Raw genomic sequence first — 19,833 nt, forward strand, 5'->3', positions numbered from 1 at the left:
TTTGCTCCTCTTTTCTGGTTTCCCCATACAGAACACTTTTTCTAACTCCCTACCAGCCAGGCACTAGGACTTACTTGGCAGGGGGGTGTGGGGTGGAGGAGAGACACACAGAGAACACAAGTGATTCCCTTTGCTTCTGATTATGTTCTTGTCTGCAGCCCAGGGCCCTTCAGTAGCAGAGACTTTGCACCCAGCCTTCACAGGAGTTCAGCAGTACGCAGGTACCAGCTTCCCTTGAATCCCTCAGGCCCTTGTGTGGCTGACCAGATCCTCAGGTAAACAGTTTGTTCTGTCTTCTTGGAATACAGCTGTGTATCCAACCACCACCATCACCCCCATTGCTCAGAGCATCCCTCAGCCACCTCCCATCCTGCAGCAGCAGCAACGAGAAGGTGAGGCTCAGGGTGGCAATGTGTGTCCAGGGGGGTGTGGGATTTGTGTAGCTCATCTTCTGCACCACAGAACCACTGGAGAGGAGGTGACACTAATTTTTGTCCACTCTAACATTTAATATTGGATTAACGGTTTAATTAAAATTCCACTGGGTTGTGGAACCAACTGTGTCTCTGCACCGAGTGGAATGGAAGGGGTCAGAAAGTTTTCATGCAAACTTTCTGAGCTGGCCAGATGCTGCCAAGTACAAAGGGGATAGCAAGCACTAGAACACCAAGCTTTGACCCTCAAAGGGTATAGAGTCAGCACCTTCCCTACGCTTCCCTAAGAGCACTTCCTCCCCGTCTTTACTGATGCCAGAACCACACCGGTACCAGTCCAGCCAGCCTCTCCAATGCACTGTCCTCTCTCTCTTCAGCCTTCCTAGCCTCATGAGTTTGTTTTTCAGCTTATTTCAAAACTGGACAGAATGTGAAGGCAAAGGCATTATCTGTCTGCTCCTCCTTCATATAGCAGGTGTCAGTGAAAGAACAGCTCCTTTTGCTCACAAGGAGCAAGTAAAGGAGTGGGAATGACCAGGTCAGCCCATAAATTGGATGTGTGGCAATCCAGGAGATTTCCAGTTAGGGCTGTGGGTTGTGGGCTGACGGCAACCACCGCATAGCTGTGGCCAGGGAACACTACAGCAGCTTTCACATGGCAGTGTCTGCTCCTAGGACTGGGAGAGCTATGAACAAGGAGTGTCACCTCAGCTAATTTCCTTCCAGCAAAACAGCACCCAGACACTCACAGAGTTGTGTCCGGCACCCCACGTGGGAACTGGGCAAGCTGTCAAAGGGAATCTGTTCTCCAGAAACTCTAGCTCTGCATATGGACTCCCAGCTGCTCTTAGAGAGCCTTCAGAACCCTCTGTGGACCAGTGACTGAGAGAGAAAAGCCAGGGGAGGTCATCAAGACAGACAGAGGCAGTGCTGGAGCTCTCCTCCAGTGCTGTGCTCTAAGTTGAACGCATTTCTCTTCCCCTTCCTTTTGGGGGCTCTCTGTTTTGTCCCTCCCCATGCCTGCAGGTCCTGAAGGCTGCAATCTCTTCATCTACCATCTCCCTCAGGAGTTTGGAGACAATGAGTTGATGCAGATGTTCCTGCCCTTTGGCAATATCATTTCTTCCAAGGTGTTCATGGATCGTGCCACAAACCAGAGCAAGTGTTTTGGTGAGTGCTGACACCAGCGGGCAAGGGAAGCATAGTGGATAACGAGAACATTCATGTGTTGGGCATGGCACCAACAGGGCTGTTATTATCCATGTCTGTGTCCTGTTCTTCAGGTTTTGTAAGCTTTGACAACCCATCCAGTGCACAGACTGCTATCCAGGCCATGAATGGCTTCCAGATTGGCATGAAACGTTTGAAGGTCCAGTTAAAACGACCCAAGGATGCTAACCATCCCTACTGACAGCAGTGAGCAAGCAAGAGTCACTTCTGCAGCACAGGTAAAGCTGGCACCATCACAGCACAGTGTCTACACAAGGTCTGGCTGCTCCCTGCAGGGTGGGAAGCCAGGAGCTGAACATAGTAACACAGATAGCGGGGCAGAGCCTCGCCAGGCAGGGCCCAGCCCCAGCACCCGAGCAAGGCAACCAAGGTGGGCCTGGAGATGATGGCCAGGTTCAACCAAGAGTCTAGATCATCAGGCAAGTTTGTGGCAATGAGGCAGGCCCAAGGCCAAGCCAGAGAGTCAATCCGCAAGTCAAGATCAGAATCAGTTCTGGTAAAAGTAAACGGGGCCAGACGTAGTCCAGTGTTTCCCAGGCAGGTCTATAAAATCACCTGCCCATAGTCTAAGCAAGGTTTCAGTCTACTTTCTGACTGTGCCAAAACAGTGTTCATCTTCCTAAAAAGGTTTAAAAGCCCAATAGTTTTGTTTTCATTTGTCACACGTGCCCTGAAATTAGTCTGCAGAGAATGCTTTCCAGGGTAAGAAGTGAGAATCCCATGATTCACAAAGATCACAGAAAACCAGAGAAAAGGCAAGACCCTGAAGGGCCACCAAAGAGCTGCCTGACCTGAGAGCTGGCTGTCAAAGAGCAAGCTCCTACCAGCCAACAGACTGGGAAGAAGGGAGGGCTGGCTGATCTTGGTCCCTTCTAATTGGGGTCATCTTCCTCCACATTTAAGCAACAGGCAACTCAAAGCCTGAGGTTTGATGTCCTCCTGATCTCCCAATTCCCTCCCTCCTCCCTTTCTATTCAGGTGAAGGGAAAGTCCAGAGGAAGAATTTCTGCTTCAGGCTGATTTACAGAGGCCAGTAAATTTATCAACTCTTTTGACACAACCCCCTTTCCTTTCTCTGCTTCCCACCTACCTACCCCATCCTCTTTCTGCCCTTCTCCCCAAAACATGCAATTAAAGAGAAGGCTCAATATCTGCCCAGCAGGAAGATTCTTGCCACGATGGACTTGCATATTTGCTGCTGATGTGGTGCATAGCAAAGGGACCAGAAAACCAGCAGCCCCTGGGGACCCAAAGCTCTTCTTCTCGGGGTATGCCTGGAGTACATGGACGAAGAAAACTCACTGGTGTGTCTCTAGGTTACTGCAGTGATGTATGGAAACTTAGCTCCATCCCTCCCTCCTGCCCCATCTCCTGGCCCTTTCGATAGATAAATATAAATATATATATATATATACAGTCTCTATTTTTTTTTAAAGTGGCTCACAGGACCAAACTTTTCCATTCAGAGACTGACTCCTTGCAAGAGGGATTGGAAGTTAAGGGTTTACCTTTGCAACAGTGTCTTCTCAGCAAGCACTGCAGATAGGCCTGATCATTTTGAGAGGATGCTTGGATGGACAGAGAGCAAGAGAGACAGAGAACATCTCTCTGCTCAACTTTAGCAAGAAGCAAGGAGAAAGAGAACTACATACCTCCAGGATTAGGGCACAGCCAGCTGCTCAGCTCGAGTCACTCATCCACCGACCTTAGCACCAGCCTGGTTAAGGATCTCAAGAGCTCTCGGTCTTATCTTTCCAAGGGCTTCTGCAGACAAAGCTCCTGGAATTTGGTGCCAAAGCCTATCCTGAGCACCCCTCAATTAGGCTGAAAGCACAGGAAACCAGTCCCTTTACCTACAGGAACTGTACTGCCTCCCCACACGTGGCACAGATCTGTGTTTCATAGCTCTCCATGGTAACAGAGCATTTTCTTGACCAAGGCAAGAGAAGATGAGAGAGTGCGAGCAGATGCAATCTCCAAAACAGAATGACAGAAGCCTCCCAGGGGCTACAGACTGCCTCCCCACATTGGAAGTAACCTAATGCTGGTTAGCAGGCAGTTCTGATTCCCAGACGAAATGGGACATTTTCTCCATCTGCATCTAGCAAGAGGACTCACCTCTTACACCCTCTGCAAAGCTTTCCCAAGCAGACACAAGGATAGTGTGATGAAAGAGGGGTGCCATTCTGGTTTTCTCCCCACCACCCCCTCCAAGGAACAGTTTATACATTATGCAGCATACATAGATACAGCTATATACACCCACGTTTAAGCATAGAACATAGTTCAGAGCTTAACAAAGATCCCCTGGGGGTGGGGGTGTGTGTCATACTGACAAGGCATCTCCATTTAACAACTTGAAACTGTCGCTTGAAGTTTCTGCCAGAATAAGGAAAGAAAAACAAACCAAACAGGACAAGAACTAACCCCACAAGCCTTCTGAATGATTAGTTTCAATATTCCAGAGTTTGATAAGGTACCAAGAACATTCCTCTCTCTATGTGTGTGTGTGTGTGTGTCTCTGCGTTCAAACATGAACAGAGGGTTGGTGGAGATGGGTTGATGCAATTGATACTGAAGTAGGATACGGGGACTTCAGAGAACCTCAGCCAATTCTCATCCTCCTCCAGTTTCCCTTTGTTCAGATGTTCATGGCACAGTTCTCTAAGTACCTGCACATCTCCTCAACCACCCCTCTGTATCTGATGTTGAGAGTTTATGAGAGATGGATGAAGCTGTGTGAGTCTGTGTGTTTCTATAGTCCATGTTTACTTATTGTAAATACCATTTTTATACTTAACATCTATTATGTATGTGATTTGTATAATGTACTTTATTTCTGCTACAAGTAATTTCATGAAGTTTAGACTTAATCTAATTTTGAACAAAAAAAAAAAAACACAAAAAAACCCTAACAAATGCAAAATGGGAAAAAAAAAGGACTTTGGAAATTCTACGTCAAGCTGGTTTAAAACAAGCATTTATAGTTTCTTCCATCACAGTTACTGATGTGACTGTACAGGTGCGATACAAGCTTCGTCAATGTCAAATTCCTCACTCTGGTAAAAAAAAATAATAATTATTTAATAAAAGTTTTACTTGCTAAGTAGCTGGGGGTTTACTTCATGTGTTAGTTGCACCTGCTTTAAGATAATGCTTACACTTGAAGACAATCACCAAAGGCCTAAGGTGAGGAAAGTCTGTTTCCATTCAGCGAATCATCTGTTCAGTCAGTTAAAAAGCATTTCATAGAGGGATGGATGAGAGAGCCCAAGTTCTACAGAATAGAACCCTGCCTTAACTCTGAACACCACACAGTGTCCCTGTCTCTGAGCAGGCTGGCTGTGGATTTTTATTCCAGTCTTCAGCATATAATCCCCAAAATGCAAGTTTGTTACATTAGCCCAATTGCAACAAATGAGTTCAGCAGCCAAGCTCCAGCAGAGCTAACCACAAATCAGTCACAGCTCTTGTGTGCAGACACCGGACATCTTTTAAGAATTCCTGTGTATTCTGCTCACACCCAAGAGAACAAAACTAGTTCTCTCATCAGCACCTTAATGGAAATCAATCAATCAGTCAGGAACCAGAGCCCAGCCCATCTGACGCTATGCACAGAACCAGGGGAAGCAAATGCACAGGCTCCTCATCTCTGCCCTGAAGGTGAGGAACATGCATGGGGTTGGTAGAGAACCGATTCTATCTGCCATGCCCATGGTTCAGCTCCCCTTTCTTTTTAAAACACCAGTTTCCCAGGGCCCTTCTGCTTTGATCCCCCTATTTAATGGTGCTGAAGAAAAGCAGAATATGAGCAGAGAATGCAATCTCTGCTGAATTGACTACCTCAATTTTTGATGCCTCCTTGCCGCTGCACCAACACAATTATGCAGTGACTGAGCCAAGGTGTGTCCTGCAAACTGTCATGAGAAGCAAGCAGGTGTGTTCTAGAAGGGCAAGTTCAAACACCAGAGTTTTTGAATTGCAGTGAGTTCTTGTTTCCACACAGCTCCATAGAAAGCTTTGTCATGTCAAAATCCAGTCAGTGGCAAGGACAGGAAGGAAAACACTCGGTCGGTGCCTGTTCCTATAATGTGAATAAAGTGATGTGAATAGTGTGTGGCACTATTCCTGGTAACAAGAATAAGAATTCAAGCTGCAGTGCCATCTCTTGCAGGCACACAAGTTTTTATATTTAGCTCGGAACAGGAGAGCACTTAGTCTAGCACTTAGCTGTCAACCGAGCAAAGGAGGGGGGCATGCAGTGACCTTTTCCCAGGAAGCCGCCTCTCACCAGCTAGAGTGTACCCCTCAACTTGCTTTTCTTCTCTCCCTGGAGAAGACCAGCTGTGATTGAAGAAAGACTTTGATTGGCAAGGCTCTGTGCACTCCATTCTAGTTCTATATCCCCTAGATAAGCCTGGTTTTTAAGCAATACCTGGCTGTTCCAATAAATTCCAAATCTGCTAACCAGTTTCTATAAAATGTTCAGCTTCAAAGCATCTTAAAATTCCTTCAGGATTCATGCATTGCGGACAGGAACACCACACAAAATAACCATCCTTTCTGACACCAAGGAGCCCACATAGGATCTTTTATCCATCCCAGCTCAGGAGGATTCAAGCAAAGACTGCTTTTTCTTAGCTGCTAGAACTTGCAAGTCATGACACATATCCATAGGAATAATGTTAGGGAAGAATTCCCTCTTCCTTCTGTGCAGGAATCATAAACCCATCTTGGCATTTGCAGCAAGGAAAAGTTAATTTAACGTCTTGTGCAGTCAGCAAATGTCTGCCAACAGGCCTGTGCACACACAAACCAGATCACCAGCCTTCCTTCACAGAATGCATCAATGTGTAACACACATTTAAAAAAAAAAACAGTTTAATTAAAATAGAGATTAAAATTCTGCGTATAGGAAGCAAGAAGGTTCACAGAATCCACAAAACAATGAAGCAGTGGAGCAGGATGTCCCAGGAATGTTCAGACATTTCAGGACATCTGGACGGATAGAGGTTAAAGCTGGGACTGAGAGAAGACTGGAGGCAGTAAAAGCAGACAGGTGAGGCTGAAGGAGGGGAGATGGGTGGAGGGCTAAGACAGAGTGAACAGTGTGAAAGGTCTGACTGATGGGTAGAAATATCAGAACTGTAGCTGAAGCAGGATGAGAGGAAGACCAAAAAGAGTGTTACGAAAAGAGCTCAGGTTAGTTTGCTACCACTGCTGCCTTGCTCCAGCTTGATACGAGTAGTTGAATGGGATGCTTAGTGGAACGGGGGAATGTGATTAAAAGGGATGTAGGATGGGAGAGGAGACTGCAACTGGACATCCCTCAAGGACTGCTGTAGTTATAGTAACTCTGTAAAACCTGGTCCCTGTTATAGGGGACCAAAACCCAGAGACGGTACACGTGCTGTAGCCACCATGGGTAGAAAACCTCCTGCACCCGCGTGGCACCCCCTTGGATAATGGCAAGTGCAGCTTCAGGAGCAGGAGAAGCAGTTAGGTACACTTTGCCCCTGGAAGGAAACAGTCAAAGGTTCACTTAAAGCTCTGCAGACTGACCACCGCAGGGTTCTGCATGTTAGTTTTTCTGCACATCCAAACAGATGCACACACCATCTTAAACACAGATGTAGTACATTTTTTGCATGCTTTCAAGAGACTCTCCCTCCCAGACTCCTACATCCTCCTCCAAATACACACCTGGTATTCTCTAATGCTGTATCAGTATCAATCAAGCCCAGGATGCACAGTGTGACAGAGATATTTCTCTTCTGCATGATGAGTTCATGGCGCAGTGAGCTGAAGAATCCATCCAGTGCAAACTTGGTGGCAGAATATGAAGTGGTGAAGGGAGTGGGTATTTTCCCTGGAAAGGAAAAGGAGAGAATGGAAAACACCAGGAAAGTGGCTGTAAGGGGGACAGTGCCGTTGAGAGGGAATCTGGGCAAAGACAGAGGCTTTGCCATCCTGCATCAACCCATGTTCTGTTCAGATGAGTTTCCCTCTATTTCTAGTCACGTGCAGGCACTTTAGAAAATTACACCACTTTCTGTGAGCACATCCCAGCACAAAAGCCACCACATATGTGGATAAGGGGACAAAACTTGACCTACACAGTAACCAAGTCACATACTGGGCTTGAAAGCCCAGTGTGATGGTCTACCTGCAGCCGTTCCCCTTCCCCATCATATGCAAGCACATGGACTGAATCACATGCTGGTGCAACTGGCCATGACATTTCCCTGACATCAACACAAGTTACATCCCAAGGCAGGGATGAGCCATAGTCTGAATTTGCGTATGGTAACACAGGTCCCTTGAGCACACACTGAAGACTTTCTTCTGCCTTTCCATCCTGTATGGTAGGTGCAGCTAGTCAACAGCCTGCTATTCAGTCTGCTCAAAGCCAGACAGTCTTAATGTGGCAAGATGGTCTTAATGCTTTGACAGAAATTGAGGAGAGATGGGCTTGGCTGTGAGGGACAGGAACCAAACAAGCAGATCTGGGCACATGGTGAGTGAAGAGCAAGATTCAAAGTGTAATGCAAACGTAAAATGTAATGTAAAATAGTGCAGTGTAGAGAAGGCCTTCCAGAAGACAAGAAGGCCAGACAGCCACCATCCTGCTTGCTACTATAAAACGCACAGTTTGAAAATGTTTTGAGGAGTTGAAGGATGCAGAGAAACATGATGTGCTGGGAACCATTGTTTCCACAAGGCCAGCACTTATGCCAGTTAAAGATGCTAACCTGTGAGGGAAGAAACAACCACCAGAGAGCCTTTATTCTTCTCTAAGGTGGGAAGAGCTGCTGTTGCAAGTGTCACATAACTGAAGAAATTCACCTGCAATGATAAAAGTAGACATGAAGAAGCAGAGGGTTTGGAGGGAAGGTCAGCATGAGCTAGAAACCCAATACAGTGGTCAGAAATGGAAAGGAGCATGGCTTGGATTTGCTTTTTCAAACAGCAAGTGAAAAGAATCATCTGTGTGAGGATGGGGACAAACATTGCATCCATGAGTCCTTCAGATTCTAGAAAAGGCACTGGAGAAGAGTCAGAGCAAAGGTTATTCCTGGGCTTTACCATACAGATTTATTGACAAGAGACAATGAGCTGTCCCTGATTTCTCTATATGCCATTTTTTTACTCTGCAATCCCTATCCAGCAACAAGAATAACAGTAGTATCTCAATTTGGTCCTCTTTTAAATTTCTCTTGACCAAGCTCAGACTACAATGCAACACTACAACAGGATCTCTTCTGAGCTTGACTGCTTTCTAATTTGTAAGAAATATCTTACCTGTAATCCCAAGTTCCCTACTCTCCAGCAAACAGGTTTCTCAACCATGAAATAGAACTAATATGAGCCACCTGACTGAATCAAAAAAACAGCTCTTCACCTCCATGGCCCAAAACCTAGTACCACGGTGAATCTATAGGAAAACTCTCTATCTGTCAGCGGACATTCAAATGGAAAACACCATTTCAACCTTACTGTGCTCTGCAATGATGTGCACTTGCTATAGATTAGTAGGAAATGCTTGCTCCTCACCTGTTGGCCTTCCTAAACTAGACATACATTGCACAACTGCTCATAACTACCTATTAATCCCTAACAATCCTGTGCTAATGGGAGATAAGAAGGAGAGAAGTGAAGTTCTTCCCAGACATTCCTTTGCACACATATACAAAAAGTGAGCAAAATACCTGTCTAGTAACAAAGCCTCCAAATCATTTGACTTGAAACATGAATGAAATAAAAGGTTTGTTCTCAGCCATTGCCATAGACTTGAATTTGCTTTTGAGCTTCCAAAGCTGACCCAGGAGACGCCAGACTCACCCAGTTCCAGGCGAGCTCTTCCTGTTGAGAAACCTCACCTGCATGAGCCAGCGGGTGTATGCCATATCTCCAGACCACATCTGGAAATGGGTGACACCAATGTGGTTCAACACCAGGTAATCCAGTCCCCCTGCATATAGGAGAAAAAGCAGTCAAACAAAGGGGCCATCCCCATACCAGTAACCAAAGAAACTCAGAAATGTCAGCAGGAGGGCTGAACCAACCAGCCATGCCCTCAGAAGCCTAGAAAGTGGTTTACCGTGAAGACACATGAAATGTCCATCTGGGAGCAGCTTTGCCTTTTCCTCAAGGATGGAATTGGAAGGAAAGCTGTTCTTTGACAGCAACTCTCCAACATGATGCTTCAGGGTAATGCAAACTTGAAACTTAGTTCTGGTGGTACACTCTATTTTCAAAGTTATAAGTATATAAATTTGTAACAGAAAAATTATGATGGGTATGGGACTGTATATGTGCAAAAGCATCAGCAGAAACAGCAGAAGGTTTAAAAAAAAGGTGTGAATTGATGGCTGCTGGACAGGCAGGTCATGCAGATCACAGCACACTTACACACAGTTTCTTAAGACAACCACATCAGGAAAACCCAGAGTATAATGAAGTAATTAAGACACTCAAATAATGGACAAAAAGATAGTGAGTATACTAGAAAATGCTGCCTCTTGGACTCAGGTAAATTACAGAAACCCACATCTTTCAATTCCAGGGTTATCAGAGAGGAGACAAGATTGGTAGGGCCATAAGAGCTGGGATAAGAACTGTGTCATCAGGCTTATCTCTGATCAGTTGCATAAAACTCGCATGCCAGTATGAAGCATGACATAGCTTGAGAACTATAATCTCTGAAAGGTGACCAGGCCAGGTGTGATCTAAACTTTTCTTGAAAAAAGAAACATGGTGTAAACTGGATTAAGAAGCAAAGCTTGTTCTCTCTCCTCAGTATCTCATTTTAATTCTGCTTACCCAGCTTTTGGACAGCAAACTGAACCACCTTTTCAGGCTCCGAAGGGGAAGACATATCTGCAGGGATATAAAATATTTTCTTTGCTCCCAGTGTCAGGCATTTCTCTACCACCTTGAAAAAGAACACACACACACAAATTAAACAATATGGAATGGGAGGAAAAGAATAGAAATAAGGGCACTGTAAGGCACTGTTTTTCCCCATACCACCATCAGTGAGAGTCAATTCAGGAAAGAGACACCCTAATTTTAAATTTTAAATCTACAACTATTCAGACCACAGAGACCCCTTTTTGCATCCAGACTTTGTTTAACCAGACAGTTAAACAGAGATAGCTCAGCAGGATGCAGATTCAGTCTACCTTGGAAAAGGATAAAGATTCACCTGAAAATTAGTCTTCTTCAGGAGAACTCCTCTGGAATAAGGGTTATGCTTTACATTAAGTTCTTCTTTTTGTTCCAAAAATACCTGGTAACGCTCTAGCAGTATTCATCTTTCATAGTTCCTTTGCTATGTTGCATATGTAAAGGTGCACAGTAATGATACGCAGTTTAGCTATTTGCTGAAATAATGCTTTCCAAGCTTTAGGAACTATCCTTATGCGCACTGTCCCCAACTCTCCTTTAGCGGCATTTCATAGTGAAGAACTTTCCTTGCAAGTCACCTATCCCCACAGTTTAGGAGACCTTCTCTAAATATTGTCCCATTTTATAAACTACATGTAAAAGAGTCTCATCTATTTGAGCTGGTCAAAAATTAGTTAACCTACAAAAAGGTTTGAGTCTTTAACAAAACACCTACAAATAGAACTGTTTGTACTCTGAAAAGCTGCACAATATCACACAAGAATTGTAGTTCATAGAATCATAGAGTATCTTGAGTTGGAAGGGACCCATAAAGATCATCGGGTCCAACTCCCTGCTCCTCACAGGACTACCTAAAGCTAAGCCATATGACTAAAAGCATTGTCCAGATGCTCCTTGAACTCTGACAAGCTTGATGGTTCTCCCAGAGGAGCCTGTCCCAGTGACTGACCACTCTCTCAGTGAAGAACCTTTTCCTAATGTCCAATCTGAACTTCCCTGGCACAGCTTCATACCATTTGCTTGTGTAAATGTTCAGGTAGCAAAAAGTTCAGGCAGTGTATATCCATCTTCCTGTACAGGCCAAACTCCCTTCTGGGTTACACCTCCTCAGTATGACTGCTACCGCCTTCTCTTAAGAAAAACCAGGCACATTGCAGCAGGCACTGGTGTATGGCGACACTAAGTAGTCCATCCAGGAGATCAGTTACAGAGAAGAACGGCACCAGACACTGCCAGAAAATCAGGCTTAAAACATGTCACTGGAATGTTCCATCTTTCTACATAGGGGGAAAGAATTTTGAAAGTAACTAAGCTGGTTTTGCTTAACAACAGTTCTGGAGGAAAATTTATCACACTGACAATTCATTTGTTGTTTTTTTGGTAAAAGTCCAAATCTCTTACATTTTCCGTCATACAAGTTCTTACCTTCTGCAGCACAGCTTCCCTCCTAGCAGTCAAAACAAGTTCAGCACCAAATCTGGCGTAATGATATGCCATCTGCTCTCCAATCCCAGCACTGGCTCCAGTCAGGAGGACACGGGCACCAGACAAGCTCTCTTATTTATGGGAAAAGAATAAAAGATAGAGAAGTGAAGGAAGCAGCAGAGGAGCTGCCCTTAGCTGCTGGCAGAGCTCTAAATTAGAAAGGTGTGTATTAAGTGCTCGAAAGTCTTGATGCTTCTCCAAAACTAGAAGAGGCAGGACTGACCTGAAGAAGCCATGAGATTAACAATACCTTCCAATGGTTGCTACACGGAAAATAATAAAAAATCATCTAATCTTTGAAGAATGAGATATTTTTCTGTTCTGACAGGTGCTTACAGCAAAAAGGTTAGTCATCAGTTACCTGATGTCAAGCAGCCAGCCATACTGATCTGTTTTGGCCTGGCTCACAGGAAAGCTTGGCCAGCTCAACAAGCTCCAGTACATGGCAGTCAGCTTGGCCAGCTCCACAGCCCCAGGTTCATACTTCAGTCATGGAGCAGGAGGCTCAGTCTGACCCACTCCACTCAGATAGCAGCTGGCACGCTAGAAACCAAACACCCAAGACCTGATTCACCATTCCCATCCCTCCTCCCTAGCTCAGCATTCTTCCATGGAGTTGGATAATGGATAAAAGTGTGCAACCAGCATGGTTGAGTTGCCATGGAACAAACCACAGGCCCAACTGTCCAAGAGGTGTGTCGGTTTATTGCATGTTTGTTGTGGACATTATGCTTAGGGAATAATGATATGATTATGCAGGCTGGCTGGGTCACACGCCCTTTGCCTGGGTTCCTAGACAATTATCTTTCAAGGATGAAGTTGGTTTTTACATTACAAAAAGCTGTACAACTTAAACCAGTCTCTGGGCCTCCTGCCTTCTGCATATCATTTATTCTTTGCCATTAGTTTGGAGACATGTCAGCCTTCTTGTGCTGGGCACTGCACATCTATAGAGCTGGTTCTTGACCCCAAGGAGTTTGCAATCAAAACAGAAAAAGAGAAAGGCAGTGGAAAAGTACGTCATCTTTTTTCCCACAAAGACAGCAGGATCCCTTGTAAGTGCTGTTAAACCATCTAGTGTTCCTCTGTGTTTCAAGCTTCTCTTTATTTCTGGAAATGAAGCATTGGTTTGGGGCCACCAACTCTGGTAAGACTATGGGCAAGAATGAGACCACCAGTCAGAGTTTGGAAATTCAACCTCTTCTCTTAGGTGACATATTCCAGTTTGGAATGACCCCTCCCTCCCCGGGTAAGCCTACCTGGGCTAAATGGGTCTTTCCAGAAGAAAGCTAGCAGTCCAGCTATGATCCCTGTAGCACAAAGCACTTTTCCAATTGGCTTCATATCCCTCCAAGTTATGAAGAACAAAGTGAAGTCCTGAAGCAGAGGACTCCAGCCAAAATACTGTAATCTTCTTCCTCTGATGCTGGAAGCCAACCTGCAAGAGGCATGTAAAGTCCTGCATTTTTGTTCTGCATATTAGAGAGGTGCTGTGTAGAACTGAGACTCCACCTGAGAAGTCTCCCCACTGGGAGCCAAAGTCATTTTTGTCAAGAATGAAAGATAAAGAGACAAGGGCAATCAACACTTTGATAAGAAGCTGCAAAGAAGTTGTTGTTTCCCTGTTGAAGGGAGAGAACACCACAGTCCTGCAAATGGTTTGCATTTGCCAAGAAAGGTTAGGGCTTGGCTGTGCCGAGCAGCATAACTCCCTGTTCTGAGGAAATAATCTTGGCAGCATGAAACATGTGAAGCTGCAAGCCTGAACACAATGAAACCTGCTCTCGTGTGAGAGGAGGGGATCCAAAAAGGGCAGAAAACAGATCTGGAAAAAGATCAAAAAATCATCTCATCTATCTTCCTGCCTTGCTCAACTACTGTTTTCTCAGCCTTTCATTTGCTCCAGGACAGACAGTCTGGCCTTTGGTCCATATTAAATGAAGTGGACTGGGGGAATTATTTCTAAAATGTCTGTCCCTAATGGAACACTCAACAGAAACTTGTGGAGTCACCACCAATTCCTCATTTAAACCACAACTTGAAAGTCCAATTTTACAGTAAAAGCCTTCTGCATTTCATATTGCTGCATTCTATTTCAGAATCTCACAGATATATTTGATGTAAAAACACATCACATCTGAAAATCAAAATTAATTAAACAATTATCTATTTTCAAAAACAATATATTATCTGCAGCTGTCAACAAAAATTTAAAAAAGATATCAAATCACGCTGACTAACTATGTTTAGATGTACTTTTCCATGCTTTGGGAATTATACATGCCTGCCATATGTTAAATGGAGTACAAGGAAGGGAAAAAGGTGAGGTATTTATTTCTGTACTGCTCCTTCTTTAGAACTTGTCCTGCAAAAGGAAAATTCAAAATTTAAGTCAGTATTGAAACTTACTGATACTAATAGCATTCACTTACCAAGCTAAGCGTCATTAGCCAGTACTATTCTCTATATTTTCTGAGTTTTTCTGTCTTCACAAATTCTTTAGTAGCCAGAAGCAGTTAGATACAAGGGATATAACAGGAATGAAAAAATAAATTTTGCAGTAGTTCCAGAAGCTGTCTTCTGCAAAATTCACTTCAACAACTTCCACAGTTCTGCAAACATGTTTAAAACTAGCTTTTTTTGGGGGGACAACATATCAGGATGTGGCTAATACTTAGAGAGATAATGAAATTAACAGTTCTTACCCAGGGTATAGAGATGATCATGGACAGACGTCTTTGCAGGACTGGGGCCTGAAGAAAATAAAAGGGAAAAATGGGAACAAGTATGAACTTCAGTAGCTGGAAAGTTCTGAGATAATACAGTAGGTATTCTTGAAGTTGAGAAATCGGCAGGTAGATTCAGAACTCAAGGGTTTTAAGTTAAAATCATAATGTGATTTGACAGCACAACACATATTTTCCATTTCTATTAATGGTATCTATTTTCTACTCCCCTATTATGAACGGGAGATCCAGGTCAGCTGAATGTCAGTAGTTCATCTAACATTTGTTTAAAGGTATATAAAACAATAAATATGCTCTGTTTTGAACCTGTCTGGATTTTCTTACGGTTAATAAAAAGCTGAAAGAGATGCTCACACTGAGAATTGCGATGGTTTCCAAACACGACAGACACCCACAGCGTGAGCTGGCTAAATTTTATGTAAGCATGCACAACGACTAAAGGGTTAATAGCATTATTAAAAAAAAAAAAAAAAAGACAAAAATAAAGAGACAAAGAATACATCTGATTCTAAGAAAAAGATCTTCTGCTGGCAGTTCCCACAGCACTCTGAACTCAGCCTCTATACAGCACGATTTCTCGCTACTCTACAGGAGAATAAAACCTCATGTCTAATCTTACAGAACGTTTAATTCATTAAAGAATTATTATGCTGACAGCTGATAACACTAACCACAAAAAGCCGTACCTCAGGATAACCGGCGCTTCTTACGGCACAACCAAGGAACGGAGCAGCAGAGTTGACGGGATCCAGCCTCGTCAGGAGACGCGGGGCCGAGCCCCCAGCCGAGCTCCAAGATGCCGGCGACCGGCATGAGGCGGGGACCCGCTGACAGGGACGCGGCCACGGCGAGCGGCAGCGACCCCAGCGCTCGCGCCGGTCCCCGCCCCTCCCGCGCAGCCCGCCCCGCCTTACCTGCGCGCGTGGCCAGCCCCACGGCAGTCGCCGGCCCGGCTCCCATGGCAACCGCCGAGCGGAAGGCGGGGCCGTCGCGCTCCCCTGGCCACGTGACAGGCTGCCGCCCGCTCCCCGCCGCAGCCATGGCCGCCTGGCTCTTCCCAGCCGTGAGGTGAGTCTCGTACCCGCGCTCCCCTGTCCGCCGCTGCCCGCACCGCCCGGCCCGACTGCCCGCTCGCCACCGCCTGCCCGCTCGCCACCGCCTGCACCGCTCGGACCGCGCCGCCTCGGCCGGCTCCGCGCCCGGCTCTGGGCCCTGCCGGCTCCTGGCCCTGCAGCGCCCTTGGCCTCGTCTGCCCCCGCGCCGGGCTCGGTCGCCGCCCGGCAAGGTTCCGTGAGCGTCCCCGAGGCCTGGCGGCAGCCCGGCGGCCTTCTCGCGGCGAGCGCGAATACGGAAAATACAGCTGGGGACGCCGCCCGAGGGCGTTTGCTGAGGGAGCGCTCGGATCTGGACGGAGCCCGCCCAAGGGGGACGGTGCTGAGGGCGCTTTTGGGAGCGAGTAGCAAATCTTGAACAGAGAAATCCCTTTTCCCCAAAATACTTGTGAATACAATACATGGATTTAAATATTGATTCTCTATTGCCTCTCTCAACGGCTGTATCTGCCATATGTTCCACTACTAAAGTATTGCTATCTGGAAAGTTTTTGTTTGGTTTGTTGGGTTTTTTTTCCCTGTGTGTGCAATAGCTTTGTGGGGTTTTTTAAAGCAGAAACAACCCTGCCCTGTGAATTTGTAGAATTCAGTCTCCCCGGATCTCTAATCTCTAATGAAAAAGTAAATAAAGGTCAAATATTCTCTTCCTGACTTCTGTTTACAGGTTGCCACTACAGCTGTAAAACTAGTGTTTGCACACCACGTAGTCTACAGGAAAACTTTAAAAGCCTAGGCAGTGTAGGAGCAGGCATGGCTAAGCGTTACCTGGACTGTAATGAGCTTAACAAGATATTGGTGTCTTTCAAATTAATCAGATTACTTATTAACAAGACAGCAAAAACCACATTATTAACACGGATGTCTTACCTACTGCAAAGTCCTTTAGTTCCTTTTATCAAGGGTATATGCCAGTGATTCTCAGACTTTAAAAAGTGGCACATATTCTGAGGTGTTTGACGCTTTCTCATTTTCTTCTTGCAAACTGTCACTGATAAAATGTGAATGGATATGGTTTCAAGGGGCTGACAGGGAATAGTTGGTCTAGGAAGAAAAGGAAGGTTGCTAGGTATTTTTCTGCTGTTTTATGTCTGTAATAAGACATTACAGTAGAGTATTTGTGACCCTCAGATTTATTTATTGATACCCTCCCTTTGAGGGTACCAAGAGAGATGCATTCATAGTCATACTGTGAACTGAACTGTTGCTGCTTTTGATTCTTTCAGGTTTGTCATCAAAGGAAGCCTGGCTGGAGCTGCTGTATACGTAGCATATGATCAGGGACTGCTGGGCAGTGGCACGCAAGGTGCTGAAGCTCTCAGAAAAGCTCAAGCAGCGCTGCCTCCAGCCATCCAAGAGTGGACAAGTTACATAGGCTGGGAGGTAAGAACTGTGCAGATGAACAGTCAGAAAAACAAACACAACATTCCTAAGCTTCTTTTGAAGGATCTTAAATGCTTTTGAAAAAATTACTGAAAAGATTTTCCTCCCAATTTCTCAAGCTGCTAACAGTTTTTCCAGTTGCATCTGAATTGCCTGAAGAGGTCCTTCTCTTTCAGTAATTTTTAGTTTTTAAAATCCTCAGAATAAGAGAAGCCTTTGCTGAAAGTTTGAAAAGCATTTTTCATGTTAGAGACTATTCTAAATTAATATATAACTGTAAGGAGACAGCCATGGAGGTGATTTTTCAGGAGCACCCAACGATAAGCAGTACCTTCTGCCCCTACTTGATGCTGCAGGAAAGAGAAAAGTACAGACTTTAAGCCTCATATCTGATCCCTTTTGAGACTTGGGGGTTGGACTAGATGATCTCTGGAGGTCCCTTCCAATCCCCTATCATTATGTAATTCTGTGGGAGAAGGCACCTAAGTATCTTTGAGATCTGAGGTCAAAAGGCTTTTCCAAGGTCATGTGAAACCCCTCATGCTGATATTTTGTCTCTCTTTCTCTCTCTAGCTCCCACCCACTCCAAAATTTGATTTTTCCCCCTCTGATTCCTGGAATAAAGGTAAAATAACTTCTCACCAAACTGTGAAAGGAGCAAGGGGCCAAGTGTGGTGTAGCTTATACAAGTCCTGTTTCAATACTGTCCTCCTAAATTGAATGATGGAGGAGGAGGTGGTAGACATTACAGTCTGGTGGAAGGAGCTTTGGGAATGGTGATTTTGGACTTAATTTCTTGTTGTTCAAGCTGTGAAATAAGGAGGAGGGTGTGTGCCCATAAACCTGTCTGCCTTTTCTAACCAGAGGACTTGGTGTTTCTTTTGCCTACAAAGCTTGCTGCCCACCTGTGCCTCAAGACAGACATGCCGATGCTATCCTACAATCTAAGATTGAAAGTTTCAGTGAAGTGTTTGGGGAGGCCTGTGGCCCCCACAATAAATAGAGTTTGTGCACCAGTGATTTCATCAGCAGTGGTAGTGATCAAGGAAACTAGAGCATAAAAATAAATGATGACATCCTTAAGAAAGGTGAACCATTGGTTAAAGACTGAAGGGTTTATAAAGATGCTAGTATATCTGAACTCGGCCTCTGACTTTTCAGGAGGGATAAGTATTCCCATTTTTGCTAGAAATTTAGAGATCTGGTTTGAAGACCGAAGCATGTTATAAATACTTAGTCAGTTAATTTATAGTTTTTATGGTGCAGGAAAAAGTCTTCATGTAATTGTGGGGAAACATAGTCCACAAACATTGTGACATATCCAACATTACCCATGGAGTCTGTGGCAAGGCCAAAAATAAAATGGAACTTAGCTCAGTTCTTTGTTTCAGCCTTGTAATTGTCTGTCCTTTATACTGGTCCTGAGGTTGGAATTTCTCTGTGTCACAAATGCTGCTGAAACAGTAAAGCTGTACTTGAACCAAAGATCATTCCAGCCTCAGTGTGTTTGAAAGCTTCTGAAATAGAGCTAGATTTTTCTCTCCGTGTTTAAAGAGATCTACAATTCTAGAATAACATTAGGAAATTTGGCTTGAATGATTCTCTTCTTGGGATAATTCTTTTCTGCTTTCCTTGCAGGAGTGCAGACAGTCATGTCTGCCTTGTCCGTAGCTCCCACCAGGGCCTGTGAATACACTGTGGAAGGCTGGAAGTATGTGAAAGATCTTGTCAAATGAACACATTCTCCAGGGTTCACGATTCTCTCTATCCTGTTGCCTTTGGGATGACAAAGGGGATGCCCTCCATCCCTCTAGAGGGCAGCTCAGCCATGCAAGGGCTACAATAAAAGACTTTGGAACTTCCATTTGTATTTGGGTTGGTTTTAGCATACAGACTGCAATAATTGCTTTCTGTCTTGCCAGTGATCAGAGGCTTCAGCAGAAATAGTGAATCAGTTGTAACGAAGTGATGGCCATATGCTGAGGTATAGCCCCTGTTCTAAAGCTGCCATGCCTGCTAACTAAACAGATTATTCTGAAGCTGAATTAATCATGAGTTCAAAACAAGCCAACAAGAGCTAAAAAAAAAATAAATTCCAAGATAACAGTAAAATATGTCATTCAAAGACAAAGCACTTGTCTTCAAGCTACCTGAGGAAGGAGTGCCTCTGTCACACAGAGAGCACGTTATTGATGTGAAAGCTGCTTCCCAGTGGTCTGTGACTTGTCACACAACTGGGAGTAGTCAGTACTAGTTGTGGTACTTGTTGATGACAGTGTGCAATATAAGGGAGTTTGTAAGTTTGTGATACAAAATTCTAGCAAGTCATAGGAAACTTAACACCCCCCAGTCTATTCGGCCGATGGGCATTGCCAGTGTTCCTAGTACCCCAGCTGGAATGGCAAAATTGCGCTACTGTTTAACTTTTTTCCAGCAACTGATCCAAATACGCCCTTGATGCATAGTCAATGACCAGTAGCACCGTCAAATTACACCTGTATCTGAATTCTCAGCTCCGCAGCATAGGTTATTTAG

General features: G+C 44.7%; 3 protein-coding genes across 19 annotated transcripts in view; 2 read left to right on the plus strand and 1 right to left on the minus strand.

The window, feature by feature from the left end:
- CELF5 (CUGBP Elav-like family member 5) overlaps positions 1-1,845 on the plus strand; it is a 37,942-nt gene extending 36,097 nt beyond the window's left edge. For 2 of the 17 annotated variants that reach the window (XM_074163603.1, XM_074163621.1), the window contains exons 9-12: positions 159-221; positions 309-392; positions 1,461-1,604; positions 1,718-1,845. In XM_074163603.1, the coding sequence (XP_074019704.1) occupies positions 159-221; positions 309-392; positions 1,461-1,604; positions 1,718-1,845 (419 nt within the window). Of the gene's footprint in view, positions 1-158; positions 237-308; positions 393-1,460; positions 1,605-1,717 lie in introns of those variants that run through there. The other 15 variants (XM_074163607.1, XM_074163612.1, XM_074163606.1 and 12 more) reach the window with 9 other exon arrangements.
- A 5,148-nt stretch (positions 1,846-6,993) lies between these two features.
- LOC141475419 (hydroxysteroid 11-beta-dehydrogenase 1-like protein) lies at positions 6,994-13,403 on the minus strand. The gene is made up of 7 exons (XM_074163788.1): positions 13,319-13,403; positions 12,000-12,130; positions 10,488-10,599; positions 9,545-9,636; positions 8,417-8,510; positions 7,368-7,533; positions 6,994-7,180 (listed from the first exon to the last, which is right to left on the minus strand). The coding sequence occupies exons 1-7, from the start codon at positions 13,401-13,403 to the stop codon at positions 6,994-6,996; spliced, it is 867 nt and encodes a 288-aa protein (XP_074019889.1).
- Positions 13,404-15,828: 2,425 nt separating this feature from the next.
- Positions 15,829-19,160, plus strand: MICOS13 (mitochondrial contact site and cristae organizing system subunit 13). The gene is made up of 4 exons (XM_074163892.1): positions 15,829-15,874; positions 17,142-17,298; positions 17,872-17,923; positions 18,937-19,160. The coding sequence occupies exons 1-4, from the start codon at positions 15,846-15,848 to the stop codon at positions 19,032-19,034; spliced, it is 336 nt and encodes a 111-aa protein (XP_074019993.1). The 5' UTR covers positions 15,829-15,845; the 3' UTR covers positions 19,035-19,160.
- The last annotated feature ends 673 nt before the right edge of the window (positions 19,161-19,833 follow it).

The sequence above is a fragment of the Numenius arquata genome, chromosome 25 (genome assembly GCF_964106895.1).
Source record: "Numenius arquata chromosome 25, bNumArq3.hap1.1, whole genome shotgun sequence".
Classification (NCBI taxonomy): Eukaryota; Metazoa; Chordata; class Aves; order Charadriiformes; family Scolopacidae; genus Numenius; species Numenius arquata.

Coding starts and splice junctions, on each gene's coding strand:
- LOC141475419 (XM_074163788.1), bottom strand. CDS start 13,403: ATGAAGCCAATTGGAAAAGTGCTTTGTGCTACAGGGATCATAGCTGGA. Junction 12,131..13,318: donor GAAAGACCCATTTAGCCCAG/GTAGGCTTACCC, acceptor CCCATAAATAAG/AGAGCTTGTCTGGTGCCCGT. Junction 9,637..10,487: donor GTTTGCTGTCCAAAAGCTGG/GTAAGCAGAATT, acceptor TCCTATATGCAG/GGGGACTGGATTACCTGGTG.
- MICOS13 (XM_074163892.1), top strand. CDS start 15,846: ATGGCCGCCTGGCTCTTCCCAGCCGTGAG. Junction 15,875..17,141: donor TGGCTCTTCCCAGCCGTGAG/GTGAGTCTCGTA, acceptor TGATTCTTTCAG/GTTTGTCATCAAAGGAAGCC. Junction 17,924..18,936: donor CTCTGATTCCTGGAATAAAG/GTAAAATAACTT, acceptor CTTTCCTTGCAG/GAGTGCAGACAGTCATGTCT.